The following is a 25,073-nucleotide window of genomic DNA, read 5'->3' on the forward strand; positions in this document are numbered from 1 at the left end:
GATTTACCCTATTTACAACTATGAATCATAAAAACCCTTGGGGTTTAACCATTTGCAAACATGAATAAGGTAGATAAAAGAAACTATTTATTATTTCTTAATTTTCAAAAATAGATCATTTAATGATATGTCAGACCCATAAATGCACGTTTGGAGAATGTGCGGTGATGGGAAAAAGTTTGTTGAATAAAGTAAGAATTTGGAACGGATTTGACATATAGGAAAATGGGAGTTGACAGTTTAAGGAAAAGATTTATATAAACATTTCTTTTATGGAAAACTATTTAATTTTTAATGAAACCTAAAATAGGTTTGACACTAAAGGATTATTTGAAAAGGAACTGAAACGTTGTATGCTACAAATGAATGTTTGTTGAGAGTGTTTTTATTTAATGAGAACCGTTTAATAGCACACAAAGTTCCTTGAATTTATGAAGAGGTTGAGAAATCATTAAATGACTGTGGCTTGATCATTCATTGCGGATTGGTCCATAATTACGGATTGGTGGTGCTGTAGTGGGATAACCTGAACAATACTTGGCAAAACATTAGAAATAACAAACAATAAGAACCCAAGAGATATATCTATGATATATGCTTGCACTACACAAAATATACTAAAACCATCTATCATAGATGTATCTAACTAGGACCGTAACTAAGACCAGGGATGGTCTGCGGTACCTATTATTTCAATAAGAATTTTGTATCCGGATTCATCATCCCTAACATTTGAAGAAAACTGTTGAGTTTTGTTGAATCAAGATCTTTGGTAAACATATCAACAATCTCTTCGTGAGTGGTAACAAAAATTAGTTCAATTTTACATTTGAGAATGTGGTCTTTGATAAAATGATACTGTTGTTCATTGTGCTTCGTCTTCGAGTGGTGAATAGGATTGTTAGAAATTGTTATGGCACTCTCTGAGTGACAGTAAACCGGTATCTGCAGCGTCCTGTATCCGCAGTCCATAAATTGAGTTTTCATCCACAAGACTTTTGAACAATAGCTGGCTACGGCCATATATTCTACTTTTACGGTAGACAATGAGACATAACTTTATTTCCTTGATAACCAACTGACGAGTCTTCCATCGAGAAATTAACATCCACTAAAAGTGATTTTTCTATCCAATGTACATCCAGCATGATCCGCATCTATGAATGTTTGTATGTTGAAGTTGTTCCCTGCGGTCATGTGAGATACTTTTGGATCGGCTTGGTATCTTGCACATACACCTGTTGCGAAGACGATGTTTGGTCGACTTGTAGTGAGGTACATCAACGAACCAATCATTACTCGATAAGTTTTTTCATCTACTGATTCTCCAGAAGGATTAGCAACTAGTCTCGCTTTGTTTCTTACCACCGCATCAGATTCATCCAATTTATTCTTGTATACCAATATTTTACTAACAATAGTGTGACCATTTGGCTTTGGAACAAGTTGTCACACTTTGTTTCGTTCAAATTCTGTCAGTTCCTCTTGCATTGCAGATATCCATTCAGGTTCCATTAATGCTTCTTTGATGGTTTGGGGCTCGACCGAGGACACGAACACTGCATAGTTACATTGGTCAGATTAATCTTTGGAGGATCGAGTTTGGATACATGTGAATGGGTTTCTGATGATTTGACCCGGTCGGTGATCCGTTGTCCATACATGAAGGCGAGGTTGTAGATTATGTAATACTGCGATGGAGGTAATGTCTTCTATATTAGAGGATTCTTCGGTTGGAGACTGTAGTCCCCCTGGACTTTAGAGCAGCTTGCAGAATTGTCTTGAAATCAACATTTTATTGAGCAGTTAAGAGAGGTTCCCCCTAGATTGCGGATAGGAGTTCCCCTTGAACCTGAGATGGTTCCCTCTGGATTGTTGAGAGAGTGATAACCCTTGGATCGGTTCTTGTGTCAATGGTCTCTATGTTGTCATCCTCCGAGTTTGAGGATACATTTGAAGGGAGAGATCTTCTGAGGGGAGGGACCGGAGGTACTTCCTAAAGTACTGGAACCTCGATACTTGTCACCTGATCCGGAGTGGAACTTTCTCCTTTAATCGGTAAACTAGATGTATTGAGTGACACTTCATCAGATAGAGTAGGACCAAAAACTTATTCATGTTGCTGTTGAGCTTCCGGAGACACAAGAACATTAGTTAGTTGAGCTGTCTCTACTAGGTCAAAATGATCATCAAGTTTATTTCAACTATGTTAAGGGGACCCGAAGAGGGTTGATATCACTTTCAAGGATTGCTTTTCCTTCATTTGATTGAGTAGTGTTATGGAGGTAATAGTCATCAAATTTGACATTGAAGAATTCAACTATTAGTCTTTTGCATCTCATGAGAACCCTATGGGCTACTTTGCTTGTTGAGTATCCAAGGTAAATGCCTTCATCTGACTTCGGTGCAAACTTGTTTAGATGAGCCTTATTGTTGATCACAAAACATCTACACCCAAAGATGTGAAAGAATCTGACATTTGGTTTATGGTTGTTAAGGCCCTCATACGGAGTTTTGTTGAGACACTTACAGAAGATGCTTCGATTTTGAACAAAACAAGCTGTTACCACTGCTTTGACTCAGAAGTAGAGAGGAAGGTTTGCAAAATTGAGCATACATCTAGCTGCTTCCACAAGAGTGTGATTCCTTCGCTTTACTACTCCATTATGTTGCAGTGTGTAAGGAGCTAATTAATTGTGACTAATATCCTTTGAAACCAAGTAACTATTTTGGAGATGATTTGTGAACTCAGTTCCATTATCACTTCGGATGCATCGTTCTAGTAATTTGATATGTAGTTCAATCTCCTTGATGAAATTGACCAGGATCTGCGGTGTTTCAGACTTAACTCTCAAGAAGAAGACCCATGTGAAACGAGTGAAGTCATCCACTATAACCAGTATGTATTTGTTTTGATGGAGACTGGCTATGGTAAATGGACCACATAGATCAATATGTAAGAGCTCAAGAGGTTCAGAGATTGAAGAATCAATCATCACAGGATGGATTGCTTTGGATTCTTTGCCACATTCATAGGCAGAGCACAGAGTAGCATTGCTGAATTTGAGAATTGGTAGACCTCGGACGAGTTCTCCGATGACCAGGTTGTTGATATATCGGAAGTTAAGATGAGCTAGATTGCAGTGCCATAGCCAGTTGACCTATGATATTGCTTTTAACAGAAAGAACATCTATGGTTTTTCAATTATCAGAGAAACATCCAAGGGATACATGGTTCCTTCATACTTGGATTTTATCAAGCAAGTGTTTCTATCACTCATCTTTATGTAGCAGTAATCGTTATCAAATTCAACTCGATGGCCTGCTTTACATACTTGGCCTACATTGATGAGATTGTGCTTAAGACCTTCCACATAAGCAACCTTTTGGATATAGAAATTCCCTATAGTAAGAACACCATAAGCTCAGATTAGTCCATTCATGTTGTTGCCGAAGGTGACATTTCCACCGTTGTAGATTGGCCTGAAATCTCGAAGGTATTTTAACCTTCCGGTCATGTGCAAGGAGCAGGCACTGTTAATTAACCACTCCTCTTGTTGTTCCTCCTTGCACACTACCTGAAATTTACACAGTTAGTTAGGCAACCAAACAAGTTTGGAGCCCGAGGATACAAATGGTTTGTCATATGTGCATGAATCGAGGTTGCAAGGACATATTTTGTGTTAACTTTTAATCCTAGACCTGGGTACTTATGAGCTTTTGGAGTGTTGTGATATTTTGAAAAGTTACGAGACTTTTGAAAAGTGCGAGGTTTTTGAAAAGTGTGAGAGTTTTTACAAGTACAAGGTTTTTGAATTGTATGATTCATTTGAAAAGAACAAGGTGAGGCTCGAGATGACCCCTTTTGACGGTGAAATTCAGATGATGAGTTTTTGACATTTACCTTGACATTACTTTTGGTCAGTGGTCTGAAGAATGTGGGATTAGTCTTGGGATCAATCTGAGTGCATCTTGTTTTTGAAGCAATGTGATTTGCACGTGTGAATCTCTTAGGATGTAATTTTGCAAAAGGTTGAGGTGACTTGAAAAGTGTTGGTGTCGGAAAAATCCCTTTTCATTTTGGGGCGTCTAAGGAATAGATTATAAAACCATTGCTTCAAAAAGATTTTACAAGCTTTTGGGTTTTGTCAAAAAACTTTGAAAATGTTTTAGGAAGTGTACATTCCTTTTTGCTTGATTTCTTGTTTTTCGTGATTTTAGAAAGATAGTTGGGGAAAATATGCTTTTCTAGACTCTTGGGATTTCAAATTTTGACTTCTATTTTCTTTTTCGAAAAGGTTTTCCAGTTTTTATCACAAGATTGAAATTCTTATTTGAAAGCCATTTTCGGCAAAGTTTTTGGAGAATCGCAGTCAGTGAGATTCAATTGTGGTTTCTGAAAGTCCTTAGATTGTTTTTGAAAATGAGGGCTTGACTAATATGAACTAGACGATTCAGGGTTCTTGGAACATTAACGATACTTGAAATTTTCTATGGGAAACTCATGATGGATTGGCTGAATGGTTACTAAACACTTAATTATGGTTTGCGGTAAGGAAGATTGGACTACCGCAGAGTAAGTCTGAGTCATGGAACATTTGATGAGAGGTAATGAGTCAGAATACGATGTAGGACTGCAGTGAGAGGAACTGCGGTCCGAAGGCAGAGATGAAAATTTCATAAGAGCCTCGGTCCTTCCATAAGAATTTCTTCATCAACAACTGATGAAGTCTGAGAGTCGGAATCAATTATTCCAAAGATAGAGATTTGATCACTTGGGTGATTCGAAAATTTAGGAAGAATTTCCTCAATAACACAATTATTTCTCAGATTATGAAGTCAACCAAAGTGGCTCTGATGTCCTCTAGAAAGGCTTTGTCATTGACTGGGAAATGGAACTCTCGGTCCAGAGGGACCTAGGGATTGTGTTTATTAAATCGGGGTGATGAATCCTTTGCGGTAGAGTACCCATTGGACCAACCCTAATTATAAGTGTTATCTACTGCTCCATTATTTACACGGCTCTCAATAGCTTCGATTTCATGAAACAACTTTTCTATTAAAGGATTTAAACGTACATTTTTAGTTTGAGCTAAATCTCTTTGATTCAAAGCTATTCCTAACTGCGTTTCACATAACATTCTAGCATCTTTTTCTAACACTAGATCCCTTTCTAACATAGCTACTTTGAGCCTCTTGTCCTCCAGTCATCCTCTTCCATGAGACATATGTTGGGATACTATATTCTTGTCATCTAAGGCTTTGTTATAGTCTGAAAGGACGGCAACACCCATGTCATTTAGCTTGTCTATGAATGGTTGACAATCATGCATGCTATAATTAAGAGTTTGGATCATGAGTTTTACCTATTCGATGATGCTCAGAGTTCCATTATTAGCCATATAGCAGTAGTTCTTTTCTAGCTTGGTTGACCCATCCTCATCTATAATTGCCATCATGCAGATCCTGCCTTTTCCCTTGATGTTGTTGACATCTTCATCCTCATCTCCGGATGACCACACTTGATGGTCTCTCTTGACTTAGGCAATGTATGCCCTTGCTTTCTCCTTTTGCTCCATTTCTTGAGCCATTCTAAGTTCGAATGCTCTGTCTTTCACCACATTGGCTTTGCAATCTTTAGTAAAGTGATTTTCCTTGTTGCACTTGTGACAAATTATGACATCAGATTTTTCTTCATTTGAAGTACCGGAGTCATTCTTGACAGGCTGCAGTGCTTCTTTAGGATGAATGTTTTGAGGTTCTGGTGATATGTGAGGGTTTTTGGGATATCTAGAGTGATTATTCTGAGGATTGAAGTTGCGTTTAAAGGGAGTTTTAGTAAATTGTTGATTTTTGCGGAAAGATGAGGGTGGCAGCCAACTGAATTGTTGGCTTACCAGGGCAATGGCGTTTTGGAATTCTTCTTCATCATCATACACTGAGTCAACTTCTTATGACTACGGAGGGTTTTCATATGCATGAGAGTAAGATTGACAATGCGGTGCTTGTACTCTAAGAGGGATTGTTCCTCCGAAGTCAGCACATTCGTCGAGTACGGTTGATTCTTGTGCTTTAATTCACCATAGAGCTTGTCCAGAGATAAAGAGTGAATTTTTCTATCTCCTTGGATTATCATCTTAGCCGTAGTCTAGTGTCTACCCAAACCATTTAGAAACTAAGTATTTGTCTATGGTTACTTCGGACGGTGCCAACATTTGATAACTTTGTGACAATTAAGTTGAACCTTTTGAAGGAGTCTTCCAAACTTTCACCAGCATGAGCTTTGAAGTTGTTGAATTCATTGAGTACAGTTGTGAGCTTGTTATCTTGAGCTTGTTCTAAACTTTCATACAAGTTCTTGAGGACATCCCAGATTTCTTTGGCTGACTTGCAATTTATGATGATGTCGAAGTTGTCAGGAGTAGCTTCACAGGATACCTCATAAAATGCAACAACATCATTTTCCATCATATCAAGATCATCTTTGGTGGGATGATTCACGGCTGGTTGACCTCCTCCTAGTCTGACTTGAGCACTATCGGTTTGAACCGGGGTAAGAACAGTGACATCAGGTCCTTCTTCTACGTATCTCCATACATCACTTCCAAGTCTCCTTAGATATCTTTCCATTCTTTGAGACCAACGATGATACTTGTTTGTCACTAGTATTGGGGCTCTATTCGAATCACCAACACTGTTGGAAACATTAAGAGATAATTTTTATGCCATATTTTCTTGTTTTGAAATTTTTTTTGTTTAAGAAATGAGCTTCAATGGTATAGAAGGCCTTTTCAAATCAAAGTTTTGTTTTTTTTAAAAAGCAATCACTTTGGCTCTGATACCAAATGTTGAGAGGAAAACTTGAGAAAAACACTTGAACAAACGTTAGTAAAACAAATATTGCGGAATAAACTTTAACTCAAAGGATCATAAAGCTCAGTAATAATAAGTTAAAGGTTAGATAGTAAGATAATTAGATAGTTAGGTGAAGAAATATAAGGAAATATAAATGACAACAAGTATTATATCAAGTATACACTTAAGTTGATTCTTAACGAGGATTGCAATCAATCCATGTTAGGGAGTGCGATCAAACTTAGTGACAAAGTTAAAAATGACTTGCTCCGAAGAGAGATTACGATCATATAAGTTCTGAAGATACTTGAAGATGAAAGAATAAGATGAGAGTAAGATAAGATATGAGATTCAAGAGTTGTAATCTTCATTCAGAAAGAGAACTCTATCTATAGAGTCTCGAAGGTTACAAGTCTTATCTGTTCTAAAGTGGCTATGCAAGGCATACTTGACAAAGTGATGTAAAAAAAAAATATAACAAACCAAAATGAAACTAACTATTGTGATGATGACTACGGATGTGGTTCCTGATTTCGGTTGAGATAATGATTGCAGATCTAGAGATGGCTTCGGATCTGTCAACTTCAAGAGGGTCACTTATATGGTTCAATAGTTTCAAAAGCTCATAATTGGAAAATGGGAGATTTAGAAAATTTGAACTTAATAAAGATTACAACCCGCCAAGGATCATCTTGCTAGTAATGGAAAGATTAAAACATGACCAAAGAAGTAAGAAGATGATAACAACCATTGTTGTCATTTGAGTCCTCTTGGGTGGCTTGAGTTTGATGAAGAATGTGGAACTAATGAGTCACCAACAATGCACCAACTTGATGAGTATGCTAGTTCCTTAAAAGCTCTTAAGCTTGGAAACAAATAACCAAGTATTTGATCCAAGAGATTGCAAACAAAGTAACAATTCTTTAAGAGTGAAAGACAAAAGAAAAGATGAAGAGAGTGAGAGATGCTCTCAAATTTTGGTACTCAAGAATGCACCAAATGAATGCCTCTAGCCATGTTTAAAGTAAAGTTAGTGTCTATGATTCCTTAACCAGTTAAGAACTTATGACACTAAACCAACAGGTCTCGTAAACATGCAAGTCATGCTCCATACTTTTGATTAAACTATTTGCAACACCATAGCCTCTCTAACCTCTCTTGTTTTGGCCATTGAAGGTAAAAAGGAAATATTTGATCAAATTTTATAAACACAATGTTTAATAAATATCAACTTTGACTTTAGGTAAAAGACAAAAGACCCCTCTAGTCCAAAAAGTTGTAGCTGACTTATTAATTCATACCATATGAAATAATATGTTAGTTGTTATTTTAAATAATTATTTATGTGAAATAAATATTTCCCAATTAATTATAAGAGTTTATTAATATTTATTAAAATCAATTGTAACAAGTTGTTGTTAGTGTCCCACTAGGATCATATGTTAATTATAAATATCATACTAATATGACTCTTGAGTAGATTAGATATTTCAGTAATATTATGTTTATCTAAAAAAACCATAGAACTATTTTAATGTTCAATTACTCAACATAATATTTTGAATTTACAAAAACCCTAAGCTAAAGATCATTATTGTTGCTGGAAAAATTACTCACCTGATAATATTGCCTCCAGCGGAGTGCTCAACACTCTCCCTCTTTGTTAACCGACAAGTGCTCCTCATTTCCTCCCTACAACTCTTAACAAAATTATCTTAATTATCTGTGGTATGTATCTATCCCCAGTCCTCTCCATCGTTCACTGATTGATATTCCTACCATAAACCTTTGTGACCAGTGCTTCTTGCCAGATGAGCTTTTGTTGATGTTCGTGTCGTCTAGATATCCTCTGCAACATCTCCTATTCTTCTTGTTGAACTTGTAAGTCACTTCCTAACCTCTTTCTTTTCTCTCTTTGTCAGTTAATAGAATGTCTCATATTATAACTTTTGAGAGATATGTGAACCCAGAGGCTCCGATAGCTATTAAATAATCAAGGTCGAATACTTACACATCTGCAGAAAAAAAAAAAACTTACGGTCCACAATGCAACAAGAAATACTTAATGAATTGACAATGTTAGTTATTATGAATGATAAATATATGAAAATTGAGTATGAAGAATTGGTTACCAACTTTGCTTCTAAAAAAGCTTAGAAAACCTTGCAATTCATTTAACTATGTAAGATTTTATATATATATATATATATATATATATATATATATATATATATATATATATAGTTTAGGCATGCCCGATTTAGCCCATGTGCAATGTGGGCATTGGAACAGGGCCTAACTTTTTTTAATAGTATATACAAATTTCAACTCAATAATCAAAATATATCAGCATCGGCTCATCACGTATGGGAGAAGGAATTGGACGAACAAAAGCAAGAATCATGACCGGTGATTACTCGATTATGTATTGGGTTCGTTCGTTAAAAAAATGATCGACACCTGTGTTAGCGTCTTAGAGATTAAGAGAAAATAGGAGAAAGGTGAATGTGATTCACAGATTCAGCAAGACAGCAACTCAACAAGGGTCGAACTTAAGGTCGATTATCTGATTTTATCTCCTGCTAATCAGCCAATAAGGTATGATTTATAAGAAATTGAGGATCATCAAGTTTATAGTTGGTAATTGCATATTTGAATGATGCATACTTTCATAGATTACGAGTTTAATAGAATATTGAATGGATTTAATAGTTTATTATAAATTAGGTTATCTGATTTTCAGATTTTCGAATTATGTTTATTGTAATTGCTTGAATGTTGAAATTTGAAAACTTGAAAGTTGAAGAAGATGAAGTTGTAGTAATGAAGACAAAACACCCATCAAGCTATCAAAAACATAAAAAGAGAAACCTAGATGAAGAAAAGAGAAAGGTTGATGTTGGTGCTCTAGATAAGTTTATCCATAGATAATCTGTTGAAGAGCACATTGAAGAGAATGTTGAAGCGCAAGAGCAAGTAGAAGTAGAAGAGACAGAAGAGCATGAGCTTGTTAAAGATCTTGTTGATATATATGATCGAAGAAGGTGGAAAAAACTTAATTCTGATGAGATTAAACTTTTGGTTCAGAAAGGTCCTAAAAGAGATAATAGTATTATGTATGGTCCCTACAATAAATTTGGTAGCCGATTTTCTACAACTTTATATATAAGAACTTTATCAAATTTGGAGAAGTGTGATAGAGAATGGCTAGTATATTCAAAAGATCTTGATAGGGTATTTTATTTTAGTTGTAAATTGTTTAGAAAAGGGATTTTGAATGGTAAATTGGATGGTGAAGGTTATGCAAATTGGCACCATGTTACCACTAGGTTTAAAGAACACAAATTTCATTGGATCATGTTACAAATAAGAATAAGTGGTTTGACATGCATAAAAGATTGAAATTGAAAGAAACAATTGATAAAGTCCAACACGAGTAGTTCAATAAAGAAAGAGATAACTGGAAACAAGTCCTTTTAAGAATTATTGCAGTAGTGAAGTTTCTTGCTTAACATGATTTAGCATTTCGTGGATCCAATGAAAAGTTGTATAAAAAAGATAACAAAAAATTGTATTTTTTTGTTCTAGTTCCACCAAAAACCTTTTTGTTAATTAAGATGACTGATTCCACTTATTATTTGTTGATTTTATTTATTAGGTAATGGAAATTTTGGGTGTCATTGAAATGTTGGAAGAGTTTGACCCGATTATTGAGGAGCATGTGCGACGGATCACAAGTGAAGGGCTTCATGTGCATTATCTTGGCCACCTAAACCAAAATGAACTAATATCTTTGCTAGCTGGAGAAATTAAAAAAGAGCTTATCAAGAAGATAAAGGAAGAAAAGTACTACTCAAGCATACTTGATTGTACTCCTGATTTAAGTCACCAAGAACAGATGACTATAGTAGTGAGGTATTTAAAGTTATCATATAATTCTGTTACTATTAAGGAATCCTTTTTAGATTTTTTGAATGTTGATGATTCCTCTGCAAAAGGATTATTTGATATTAAACTTGAGGAGTTAAAGTCTGATGGTCTTCAAATTGATGATATACGTGGTCAAGGCTATGATAATAGAGTAAAGATAAAAGGAAAACACCAAAAAGTGTAATATATATTTTTGGATATAAATCCTAGAGCATTTTACACTCCTTGTGGTTGCCATTCTCTTAAGCTAACATTATGTGATATGGCTAACAAGTGTGTTAAAGAAAAGAACTTTTTTTGGATTCATCCAACGTATTTATAATATCTTTGCAGATTCTACTAAGAGGTGGGAAATTTTAAAAGATAATTTTAAAGCTTGGAATCTTAAGTCATTGTGTCAAATTCGTTGGGAAAGCCGTGTTGACAGTGTAAAGGCTATTAAATTGCAACTTGTGGATGTACAGGACACATTACTTCAACTTGGAGAAACAGATCATGATGCTTCAATTGCAAGTGAAGCAACTTCACTAGCAGAAAAAGAAATTGGTGACTTATAATTTTTGGTATCTACTATTATTTGGTATAAAGTACTAAACCATGTGAATATTGTGTGTAAGAAGTTACAATCAAATGATATGCATCTTAATAATGATATTACATAAGTAAACAAATTGATTGGGTGCTTCAAGGATTATAGGGAAATTGGTTTTTCAAAAGCGAATGTTGAAGCTAAGGAGATTGCTATTGAAATGGGTATTGATCCAATATTTCCACAAAAGCATTTGATTGAAAGGAAAAAAATGTTTGATGAGAGTTCAAGTAGCGAAGAAGTTTCATTTACACCCAAAGAAAATCTTAGAGTAAATTATTTCTTATACATTGTTGATCAAGCTATTTCTTCTCTTGAGACAAGATTTGAACAATTCAAAGAGTATGACAAAGTATTTGGTTTTATATTTCCATATAATTTGAGGTATTTTGAAGATAAAGATCTTAAGTTGTATTTTCATCGTGTTGAAAAAACACTCAAGTTGGAAGAAAGATTAGATATTGATGTCGAGAACCTTTATACATAGTAGAAATTACTTGAGACATTGGATGTTGCGTTTTAGTTCAAAAATAATTTCATGAACAAAAAAAATATGGCAATGGAAGACTTAATAATTTTGAAATAACATAAACATTTTATGCCTACCAAGGATCTTTTTGCAAGTTATAGAAAGATTAAAATACCAACCAAAGAATAGGTCAAGAAATAACAATCTTTTTAGTTATTTGGGCCGTCTTAGGAGGCTTGGAAGTTGATGAAGAAGGTGGAACCTTTGAGACACCAACAATGACTTAACTTGATGTAGATGCTATTCCATAAACTCTTAAACCCTTAAGCTTTAAGTTCATAACCAATATGAACTTAAAGAAGGCATGAAGATGCAAGTATTCTTTAGGAAAAGAAGAACAAAAGGGAGAGAGTAACCTCCTCTAAGGAGGTTACGATTTTAAGAGGGAGGAATTAAGGAAGCCTTTCAGGAATGCAAGCCGCTTATTTATATGCATAAAGTGAAAGTATTGACCATTATGTCTTAACGCTTTAAGAACTTATGTCCCCATGTCGTAAACATGTCTCCCATGCTTCATTTCATTTGAATTAACTAATGGAAACCCATCACTCTTTTTTTTCCTCTAATTTTTCGTATTATATATGTAAAAAGAAGAGTTAGTTTAAATTTTATAAACTCATGTTTTATAAAATATAAACATTGTATTTGGAGTAAAAGACAAAAAGGTTTCCACTAGTCCAAGAAGTTGTACACAACTTATTAATTCATACCATATGAATATTTAATATTACTAGCTAATGAAAATTATGATTTCCATGAAATAAATATTTTACACTTTAATTATAAGATTTTATTGAATATTTATTAAAATCAATTTCTAATAAATAATTAATTATATTAAGTTGTTGTTAGTGTGACCCATTAGTATCATATGTTAATTAGTAATATCACTTTAATATGACTCCTGAGCATACTAGAGCTTTCAATCTCCCACTTGCTCAAGACTCATATTACACTGATATAGACATTGATGAATGTCTAGCCACATTTCACTTCCCCCAACAACATACGACTTTGTGTCATTCTATCAACGCCTAATTCCCCAAAAGCTCAAAGCGACAATTGGTATATAAGGTAAGTTTATCAGTTATCCCTTTATTACAGACATCATGTTAAAATGAGATACGGATCACGATCAATCTCATTAGTTGTTTAACTTTTGGTAAGGCGCCATAGATATCTAACGCTCAACACTTATGACGAAAAAAATCCCATCTTGACTACATAAACCTCTTGCATAGTTCACACCATACCTGAAAATGGATTTTATAATTGTCCGGTTAAGGAACACCATTTGACCATATCAAAGCACATCACTCCCTACACTTAAGCCCCACTATGTATCTCATGTATTAAGGATACAAAGATAGTACCTTTTAATCAAGTATCATTCATGATAGCGGTCCATGAGATGATCTTGATACGTGTCAGTTTAATACTAGTTCTTTGACAAGTACCTATGAAAGTTGGTTACAACCACTTGCATACTTTCATCTAGTGAGAGTCAAACAATCCAATTCATATTAGTCTTACTTTACAAATGATCCCATAATTATAACCGACTATGACCTTTTAGAATAATAACATTATTCATGGATTAAACATGTTAATATAGAGCACAAAAAGTATTAATGTGATAAGTATATCCCAATATATCATAACATTATCTAATAGTTGTTATAATGTTCCAATATCCAAATACTAAATCGAAATCGAAATCCCATTTTTAGAATAATAAAGTCATACAGCTGAAGTGTAACCATTCATACTTAACTGAAAAGAATGACCTTATCAATGGGTCTGACAAAATTTAATTTGTGTGAATTCTATGAATACTATTATCCCCATAGTTAACTTTACTCTAAGTATAGTTAAATATATTGGAGAATATGATTGGTGTTCTTTAGTGACATAGAGCCTCTTAGCTTGATTAAGTATGCTCTCGAAGTCAGAAAGATTTCTATGTGATCCTTGAATGGTAATAATCAACATAATTTTTCAATGATCCCATGTAACGTCATAAATTCCGAAACCAAAAATTTTTCATTTTTACAATCATCAAAACATTGAGTAATAAGTTTAGGTTCCAATGTAACAATTTAGTCACGACCGATTACATAACAAAAGATCACAAAATGGTTTCCCCGAGTGTGTGTACGATCACGCCGGCGCCTTCCCACGGTCCTCGCTAGTACCTGAAACACATAACACAACAACTGTAAGCACAAATGCTTAGTGAGTTCCCCAAAATACAACCTACGCACGTACGCCTTTCCAGGCCTTGACCTTCCGGTCCATGTCTCTCAGGGGACTTCCGTCCCGACTGGGTAAACCTTCCGGTCCTACCCACGTCAACCTTACGGTCCATATGACCACGCCTTCCGGCCCATAATATGTTGCCTTCCGGCACAAATCAAGCATATCATACATGGCACATATAACAAATAACTTATCACACATAAGGCATATATCTCATATCATATTCGACCTTCCGGTCACACAGTCAAACCCTTCTGGGTACAGTATAGTGAGAAGACTCACCTCGTATGCCTCGCTAATCGTGAACCCTGGAATCACTCGTGCTCGAACCCCCGAGCTGTAATCCTCCTATGATATCATGAATCTATAATTATTACTTGTACCACTAAGGTTGACCATTCATATCAAGTCAACACAGGTTGACTTGGTCAACAGTCTTTGGTCAATTGGACCGGACTCGGCGAGTGCACTAGAGTGACTCGGCGAGTCTACGCGTTTTCTCCAACTCGCAAGGATTTTCCCTTTGACTCGTCGAGTACTCCTCCGACTCGACGAGTTCCCCCTGGTCATGAATCACGGGGCCACCTCGACTCAACTCGCCGAGTCGCAAGGACAACTCGGCGAGTCCCATCTTGACTCGGTCCACCTGTCAAAACCTTTCTAACTCTCTGCGACTCACTGAGTCACCCACAACTTGGCAGGACTACACACTGGGTGGTCTCAAGGATAATCTTCAAGCTACTCGTCGAGTCTGTTCTTCAGACTCGGCGAGTCCATGCCATGCATCAGCTAAAACTGGCTTTTGCGGTCAGATCCGTTCCATACACACATAGATCTGGCCTTCCCAAGCTTATTTATCACGTAAAGTCTCAGTCCTGGTCACCATGCAACGCATACAAGGCTCATTTTGGAGAAATAACCTCTAATATGGCAACCCTAGCTTTTAACTCAAAAGAATGGACATAAAGCTTGTCATATGGGGCCTCCTGGACCTGCTAAGGTCCAACTCTAGGTTCCATATCTCCATGGGACCTTTCATACTTCCAATTTAAGCCAAATAAGGCAAGAAGAAAACCTAGATTTGACACATCAACCCAAAATACGAAGTTTAGCTCTGAAAGTTACCTCAAGAAGGTTCCCTTGATAAAATAGAAGCAGATCCAAGCTCCCCAACTCTTCAAGCTTGATCTTCTCCCTCCTTTCTTGCAATAATACACAAAATGATGAACAAATGCCCTCTTATCACACTCACAAGGTCTCACAGTTGTATGGGTGCACTTAGGGTTCAAGGTAGCCGCAAATGAAGGCCATAAGGTACTTTAAATAGGGCTTAGGACCGAGGAATTAGGGTTTCATTAAACAGCGCGGACTCGCCGAGTCCAACCCTTGGACTCGTTGAGTCCGGACGCGAACCTCCGTCCAAAACCGCGACCCGACTCGGCGAGTTCGACCTCCAACTCGCCGAGTCCCCTCACAGAATATCAAAAATATGAAAGTAAAGATACCTGGGGATCCGGGTTGTTACAATTCTCCCCCACTAGAACAAGACTTCACCCTCGAAGTCCCGCTAGGCAAATAGCTCCGCTAGGCAATACCAGGGGTACCTCCTTGTTCCTCAAAACCTTGATCTTCCGATCTCTGATGGCTACTGGTCTTTCATCATAATTCAGGCTTGCATCCACCTGAATATCCCCTAATGGAACCACCGCCGATTCGTCGGCTATACACTTCCTCAACTGCGACACATGGAAAGTGTTGTGAATCTGTCCCAACTCTGTTGGCAAGTCTAAACGGTAGGCCACCCGGCCCACCCTCGCGATCACACGGAAAGGACCAATATATCGGGGGCCCAATTTGCCCCTCCTCCTGAACCGAATCACTCCTTTCCAAGGAGATACCTTCAGGAGAACAAGATCACCAACTTGAAACTCAAGCTCGGACCGTCGTCTGTCTGCATAACTCCTCTGTCGGCTCTGAGCGGTCAACAACCTCTGCCTGACCAGCTGAATTTGCTCGGTCGTCTGAAGTACGATCTCCGTGCTACCCATAACCTGCTGCCCTACCTCACCCCAACAGATGGGGGTGCGACACCTCCGCCCATACAACAGCTCAAAGGGTGGCATACCAATGCTCGAATGATGGCTGTTGTTATACGAGAACTCTGCTAAAGGTAGATAGGTGTCCCAGCTTCCTCCGAAGTCCAACACACATGCCCGAAGCATGTCCTCGAGTGTCTGAATCGTCCGCTCACTATGACCGTCTCTCTGGGGATGATATGCAGTACTGAAATGTAACCTAGTACCCAACTCCTCATGAAATTCTTCCAGAACCTGGAAGTGAAACGCACGTCACGGTCCAAGATAATCGAGATCGGCACCCCATGCCGAGTTACTACTTCCCGCACATATAACTCGGCCAACTTCTCCGCAGAAGAGCTCTCGCTGATGGCTAGAAAATGAGCGCTCTTCGTCAGCCGATCCACGATCACCCAAATCGCATCGACTCCCCTAGCAGTTCGCGGTAACTTGGTAATGACATCCATAGTGATTTGTTCCCACTTCCATTCGGCAATCTCTAGCGGTTGTAGCTTACCATGCGGTCACTGGTACTCGGCCTTGACCTGCCGACAAGTCAAGCACCTATCGACAAACCAAGCGACATCCCTTTTCATACAGTCCTTCCTGAGATCCAAATACATTTTCGTAGCGCTGGGATGAATCGAGAATTTCGATCGATGTGCTTCCTCCATCAAAATAGTACGCGCACCGCCCACAAATGGTACCCAAATCCGACCCTGAAAACTCATAAGCCCTCGACCATCCGTGACAAATCCTGATACCTGACCTACAACCCGCTCCTTTTTCTGATGTTCTGGCTTTGCAGCCTACACCTGAGCTCCTCGAATAATATCCAGAATCAGGGACAATATCGTCAATCTCATACAAATATCTCGGATCGGGGCGCTATCCGCCCTACGGCTCAACGCGTCGGCTACCACATTAGCCTTGCCCGGGTGGTACTTGATCTCACAATCGTAATCCTTCACCACATCCAATCACCGTCTCTATCGCATATTCAGATTTGGATGATCCATCAAGTACTTCAACCTCTTATGGTCCGTGTATATCGTACACCGAACCCCATACAAATAGTGTCGCCAGATCTTGAGGGCAAACACCACCACCCCCAATTCCAGGTCGTGCGTGGGATATCTCGACTCATGAGGCTTCAACTGTCTCGAAGCGTATGCTATCACATGACCCCTCTGCATAAGCACCGCCCCCAAACCCGATATAGAAGCATCACAGTATACCACAAAATCCTCCATCCCTTCCGGGAGTGCAAGCACTGGAGCCTCGCGCAATTTCTGACGAAGCGTCTCGAATGAGGACTGCTGCTCCGGTCCCCATGAAAACGTAACACCCTTCCGGGTCATCCTAGTGAGCGGTACAACGATCTTGGAGAAATCCTTGATAAACCTGCGATAATATCCACCCAAACCTAGATTACTCATGATCTCGGTGGGCGATCTTGGCACCTCCCACCTCAATACTGCCTCAATCTTGGCCGGGTCGACCAATATCCCTTTCTGGTTAACAAGATGCCCGAGGAACTAGACCTATCGTAACCAGAAATCACACTTGGAGAATTTGGCATACAGTCTCTCCGATCTCAAAACCCCAAGAATCTCCCTCAAATGTTCCTCATGCTGATCCCTAGTCCTTGAATACACCAAAATGTCATCGATGAATACGATCACCGACCGATCCAGCATCGGACGGCACACCCGGTTCATGAGATCCATGAACGCGGCCGGGGCATTGGTGAGCCCAAAAGGCATCACCCCAAACTCATAATGTCCGTAACGAGTCCTGAAAGCAATCTTTTGGATATCTTCCTCTCGAACCCTCATCTGATGATACCCCGACCTCAAGTCAATCTTGGAAAACCAAGATGCCCCCTGCAACTAATCGAACAGATCGTCGATCCTAGGTAACGGATATCGGTTCTTAATCGTCAACTTGTTCAACTCCCAATAATCGATACACATCCGGTGTTTACCATCCTTTTTCTTAACGAACAAAATCGGCGGTCCCCAAGGCGAGCTACTCGGTCGAATGAATCCCTTTCTCAACAGATCCTGAAGCTGCGAGGATAATTCCTGCATTTCCGGTGGAGCGAGACGATAAGGAACCTTGGCGATGGGTGCCGCTCCCGGAATCAAATCGATACGAAACTCCACTTGCCTCTCCGGAGGCACACCTGGTAACTCTTCGGGGAACACATCCGAAAACTCGCATACAACCGGGACGTCATCAATCGAATTGGGCCTCTCCTCGGTCACACGAGTATCCATCACATAGGCTATGAATCCATCATAGCCCTGCTGCAAACTCTGCCTTGCCCTGGCAGCCGAACAAAACGCCGACCCATACCGGGTCCCCTCGCCATAAACCGTGAGCACTCCCCTACTAGGGTCTCGAATCATCACCAGCTGTCTCTCGCAGTTAATGACTGCTCCAAACTTACTCAACCAGTCATGCCCACGATAACGCAGACATCCCCCATAGCTATGGGGACCAAGTCTATAGGAAACTCGACCCCAAAAATCTCGAGCATGCATCCTTGAATCACCTCAGTGGCGTATACCGCTTTCTCATTTGCTATAGCAACTCGCAGGGGTCGGCTCATCACCTCCCGATCGATACCGATGTGCTGGCTAAAAGCCAACGAAACAAAAGACCGACTCGCACCCGAGTCGAACAATACCAAAGCAGGCACATGATTCACAAGAAAAGTACCCACGCATATAATAATATAAGCACAATATCTCAGTATAAATGTAAATACATGAAAGAATACATACCAGCCACGACATCAGGCACCGCGCGGACCTCCTCCGCAGTCAACTGGAAAGCTCTTCCACGAGCCTTCAGAGCCTCGGCCTTCACTGGCCGAACCTCGGGAACCCTGGCAGCAGGCTTAGATCCCTGGCGAAGCTGGGGCACTCGGCCTTCCGATGGCCAGTCTGGTTGCAATGAAAGCAAACCATGAATCCCTTGGGGAAATCTCTAGCAATGTGCCCCTCCTTGCCACACTTGTAGCAAGCACCCGATCGACATGCCCCCTCGTGACCCTTGCCGCACTTTCCGCAAGTGGGGCTCTTCTGACCTCCGGATCTCGAATCGACGGACTTGATCCACTTGGCTGCCGGCTGAGACTGAGCCGTCCGCCGATCCACCCGTTGAGACTCGGCCTCCTCCCTGGCCTGGGTCTCCAACTCGATCTCACGCTTCCTGGCATTCGCCTGAAGCTCAGCAAAAGTCTGATATGATGAGTTCGATACGAACTCTTGGATATCCCTCCTCAGCACTCCCAAATACCGACTCATCTGAGCCTGCTCCGTGGACACCTGTTCGGGGCAGAACATCGCCCTCTCATGAAACTTCTGCGTGATCACCGTAACAGAATCATTACCCTGCTTGAGGGTCAAGAACTCCTGAACCAACCGTTCCCTCTCCACCGGGGGAACATACTCGTCTCTGAACATATCAGTAAACCTCTCCCAAGTCATAGCTGAGACCTCTGCTAGAGTGAATTTCGCTGTCACGAACTTCCACCAATCCTTTGCTCCCAGGCAGAGCTAGTTCAAGGCGAACCGTACCCTCAGATGCTCCGGACATGAACAAGTATAGAAGCATCCTTCGATATCAGCAATCCATCTCATCGCAGCAATCGGATCCTGCGTACCGTCAAACTCTAGTGGCTTCGTGTTGCTGAACTCCCGGAACAGCACCGAGTCACCCCCCTGTGGTCTGGCAGCAGCCACAGCTGCAGTAGCTGCAGCGGCGGTAGGCTCAGTCAACGCGGCGTACCGCTCATCAAATGTCTCCATCAGCGTGGTCTTAATAGACCCAAACATCTCCAAAATCTCGGCCCGGATCACTGCAGCTACCTCCTCATGAATCATCTGACGAAGCTCCTCATCAGTCACACCACTCGTACCAGGTCTGTGTCGTGGTCCAACCATGATGTCTCTGAAATACAACATAAAAATATCAGAGACTCTATCGGGCATAATCGTACTCGATAACGCAGTCCTACTCAGTCTCCATTACCCAGGGATTCTTATTTTGGCTGCCCACTGCCCCGGTGTCCTTGGTAGTACGGGCCAAATACTACCTATTACACCGCCTCGGCATTCACCCCAAGTCCTCCTCCCCGAACCCCGAATCCTGAGTACTCTATTCTTTTCATACACTAGTTACCCACTCGCTCTCAAGCACCTCATAGAAGCAGGATTCCCTAGACTAAGGCATCACAAAATCAGGCCACTCTAGTCCTAATACGTATACCTAGTCTACTAGAATGCGTATCATATCATATCATATCTCATAACACATATTGTAAGAGTATTTTGGGTATTTTACTGTTCGGACGTTGGCTGATCGTACACACTCTTTCTTCTTTGGTTGTCTCAAAATCACTTATCAAATTTTTTTATTGATTTATTAATTAAAATTTTCTCAAATCCTCGGTTTGAGTTCAGTTACGCCCGAAGGTGTACCCGAATCCCTCAAACCTAGGCTCTGATACCAACTTGTAACGTCATAAATTCCGAAACCAAAAATTTTTCATTTTTACAATCATCAAAACATTGAGTAATAAGTTTAGGTTCCAATGTAACAATTTAGTCACGACCGATTACATAACAAAAGATCACAAAATGGTTTCCCCGGGTGTGTGTACGATCACGCCGGCGCCTTCCCACGGTCCTCGCTAGTACCTGAAACACATAACACAACAACTGTAAGCATAAATGCTTAGTAAGTTCCCCAAAATACAACCTACGCATGTACGCCTTTCCAGGCCTTGACCTTCAGGTCCATGTGTCTCAGGGGACTTCCGTCCCGACTGGGTAAACCTTCCGTTCCTACCCACGTCAACCTTACGGTCCATATGACCACACCTTCCGGCCAATAACATGTTGCCTTTCGGCCCAAATCAAGCATATCATACACGACACATATAACAAATAACTTATCACACATAAGGCATATATCTCATATCATATTCGACCTTCCGGTCACACAGTCAAACCCTTCCGGGTACAGTATAGTGAGAAGACTCACCTCGTATGCCTCGCTAATCGTGAACCCTGGAATCACTCGTGCTCGAACCCCTGAGCTGTAATCCTCCTATGATATCATGAATCTATAATTATTACTTGTACCACTAAGCTTGACCATTCATATCAAGTCAACACAGGTTAACTTGGTCAACAGTCTTTGGTCAATTGGACCGGACTCGGCGAGTGCACTATAGTGACTTGGCGAGTCTACGCGTTTTCTCCAACTCGCAAGGATTTTCCCTTTGACTCGTCGCGTACTCCCCCGACTCGACGAGTTCCCCCTGGGCATGAATCACGGGGCCACCGCGACTCAACTCGCCAAGTCGCAAGGACAACTCGGCGAGTCCCAACTTGAGTCGGTCCACCTGTCAAAACCTTTCTAACTCTCTGCGACTCACTGAGTCACCCACAACTCGGCAGGAGTACACACTGGGTGGTCTCAAGGACAATCTTCAAGCGACTCGTCGAGTCTATTCTTCAGACTCGGCGAGTCCATGCCATGCATCAGCTAAAACTGGATTGTGCGGTCAGATCCGTTCCATACACACATAGATCTGGCCTTCCCAAGCTTATTTATCACGTAAAGTCTCAGTCTTGGTCGCCATGCAACGCATACAAGGCTCATTTTGGAGAAATAACCTCTAATATGGCAACCCTAGCTTCTAACTCAAAAGAATGGACATAAAGCTTGTCATATGAGGCCTCCTGGACCTGCTAAGGTCCAGCTCTAGGTTCCATATCTCCATGGGACCTTTCATACTTCCAATTTAAGCCAAATAAGGCAAGAAGAAACCCTAGATTTGACACATCAACCCAAAATACGAAGTTTAGCTCTGAAAGTTACCTCAAGAAGGTTCCCTTGATGAAATAGAAGCAGATCCAAGCTCCCCAACTCTTCAAGCTTGATCTTCTCCCTCCTTTCTTGCAATAATACAAAAATGATGAACAAATGCCCTCTTATCACACTCACAAGGTCTCACAGTTGTATGGGTGCACATAGGGTTCAAGGTGTCCGCAAATGAAGGCCATAAGGTCCTTTAAATAGGGCTTAGGACCGGGGAATTAGGGTTTCATTAAACAGCACGGACTCGCCGAGTCCATCCCTTGGACTCGCCGAGTCCGGACGCGAACCTCCGTCCAAAACCGCGACCCGACTCGGCGAGTTCGACCTCCAACTTGCCGATTCCCCTCACAGAATATCAAAAATATGAAAGTAAAGATACCTGGGGATCCGGGCTGTTACATCCTATTCATCCAATCATAATTTAATTCAACTTCTAAAGTAGTGTATTCTTATTTTGTAGCAGATTGTGTCATTATATTTTGCTTGGACCTCATTCTAACAAAACTTACCCTTCATTTTATAATTAAGTCCAAATCAAATTATAGTTAAAAATTATTTATATTTGTTAGAAATGAACATCTTGTGTAGCTCCTTCCATGAAGATCCTTTCTAAACAGATTGTCTCATATACATTCTCTTATTTCTTCTAAAGTACTCTTAGAAGGCTCTCTCAGTCATCTAGTGACATAACCATGTATTCAATTAGTATCCTATGACATGATTACAGCATGATCAAATACGACATCCTATGCGTAATATGGAATAAATGATGAATTCATTTTCCAAGCAAATAGAATATAAATCATTTCATCTAGTTCAAGCCTATGAGCTATGTACTTTTGAGGCTAGCTCAAAATGGTGCCATATAACAATGCCAAGAATTCTCCAAAAGAATCTTGTTTCTTGATCCCTTTCAAGATATTACCAATATATGTATATGGACATGAAACTTTTAACATTCATTTTATTTATCCCTTATATATTTTACATTCCAAGAATGTATCTTCTCCTTCCTAAGTCTTTCATTTTAAAAACACTTTACGAGTGAAGGTGAAAACGACCTTGCTTAGTCAGAATTTGATTTCAAATGATGAAGTATATCTTATTCATACAAGATAAGGAATTTCACTATGCTCCCACTAGTTCTTAGTAAACATACATGTTTTATTAATTCTAATATGAAAACACACCTTCTGGTTTTACATAAAACAATGATTATAACATTGAGATGTTTTCTATATATCCGTAAGTGGACCTCAAGCTCTACACATTTTGTTACTATAGCATGGATTAAAAAAAAACCTCCAGGCTAATCTATATATATATATATATATATATATATATATATATATATATATATATATATATATATCTTTTAGTAGATGTCTATCAAGAAAAGTTCTCTTTCATAAAATCTATTTGCTATATCTCATATTAAGAATATGAATATGTAGTAAATAATATACTTGTTGATCTAATCACAGCTACTTGTGAAAAAGGTTTGATCATAGTCAATGTCATGAGTATGATGAGGACCATAGTTAATGACATGAGTATGAGAGAATCCCTTTACTACAAGCCTTGCTTTAAATGTGTGTGGTTATCCTTGTATCTTTATTCTTTTAAGAAGAATCATTTTCTCCTTTTAGCCTTGCTATAGGGACAAAAATTTTAATCAAGCCCATACTTGATTCTCAAACATGGATTACATCTTATGTTGATTACTCTAAGTCATTTATCAAATTCGAGATCTAATATAACATCTTGGTATTTTATGGATTTTCGAGAAACCATCAATAAAATCTTATCAATGAGGGATTCCACATTTCTCAAGTCATAGATGAATTCTACCATTAATGTGAACAATTTTTGTTTGTGAATAGCTATTAATTAATTTTAGCAATCATTGTTAAAACTAGTGCCAACTATTACTTGTTAAAGTTACGGTTCTTGAGCTCTTTCAAGTTCCATCTACCTCCTACTTGTTTTGTCATTAGAAGCTTGATTTCTACTAACTTAACTTTCACAAGAATAATATAACCTATTCTTCGTGGGTTTGCATATAATAATCTAAGCCACATTTAGTGTATTATAAAAATATGTATTTAGTAGATTTTTGGTTGAGAAGCTTTAGTCCAACACCGACCTCAAATCCATAAAACATATAGTAAGATGAGGATGGATCATGTCCATATTAAATCTTATAAAGTGTTTAATCTACTTATTAGTTGGTATTTGTATTCAAGATACAATTAATAGTGATTGAAGTATTATGCTAAAAAGATTAAAGGAAGATATTCCTATCGATTAGAAAGTAAATCATACCAAGTAAGATTTAATTCTTCCTTTATTATCATTAAGGCCTTAGATGGTTCTTACCAGTTTGTATTTTAACTTTTGAAATATTCAACAAAGATTTCACAATCATGCTTTATCATGTAAAGTATAATTAAAACTACTATAGTTGTTAATAAATTTGACTTGGTATCTTATGCTTAATCTCATACATTCATTAGAAAGGAAGTCATATACCAAAGTGTATAGTTCCTTAATTATTTTCTCTACACTTACTATAATTAGGAATCCTTTACATATAAATAAGGTTTACATATGTCAAATAAACTATATTATTTGCCTCAGATCCCTTTCTTGAATCTGGAATATGGAATGAAATTTATATAATCAAGATAACAATGTCAAAGATGAGTTTGGTTGAAAACAAGTTTAAGTCAAAAATTGATTGCATATAGAACTTTGTTTTATTTATAAAAATATTGATATTTACTTTATAATTCTGTTATGAGATATAGTCTTATAAATAGAAGTTAACAATTTCAGAATATGAATATTATCGTTATGAAAAACGATTGAGTAAGTTATCAAACATTTGAAGACATGCTAAATTAAAACATACATTTTTCCAAAACAAATATTG

The 25,073-nt window shown here is 38.8% G+C and overlaps 1 protein-coding gene across 1 annotated transcript; it reads left to right on the forward strand.

Moving 5' to 3' along the window:
* The first annotated feature begins 9,630 nt into the window (after window positions 1-9,630).
* LOC145010436 (uncharacterized) lies at window positions 9,631-11,861 on the forward strand. Its single transcript, XM_078968977.1, has 6 exons — window positions 9,631-9,757; window positions 9,809-10,089; window positions 10,514-10,724; window positions 10,821-10,916; window positions 11,119-11,331; window positions 11,449-11,861. The coding sequence occupies exons 1-6, from the start codon at window positions 9,631-9,633 to the stop codon at window positions 11,859-11,861; spliced, it is 1,341 nt and encodes a 446-aa protein (XP_078825103.1).
* The last annotated feature ends 13,212 nt before the right edge of the window (window positions 11,862-25,073 follow it).

This window comes from Lactuca saligna, chromosome 8 (assembly GCF_052625555.1).
Source record: "Lactuca saligna cultivar CGN05327 chromosome 8, ASM5262555v1, whole genome shotgun sequence".
Lineage (NCBI taxonomy): Eukaryota > Viridiplantae > Streptophyta > Magnoliopsida > Asterales > Asteraceae > Lactuca > Lactuca saligna.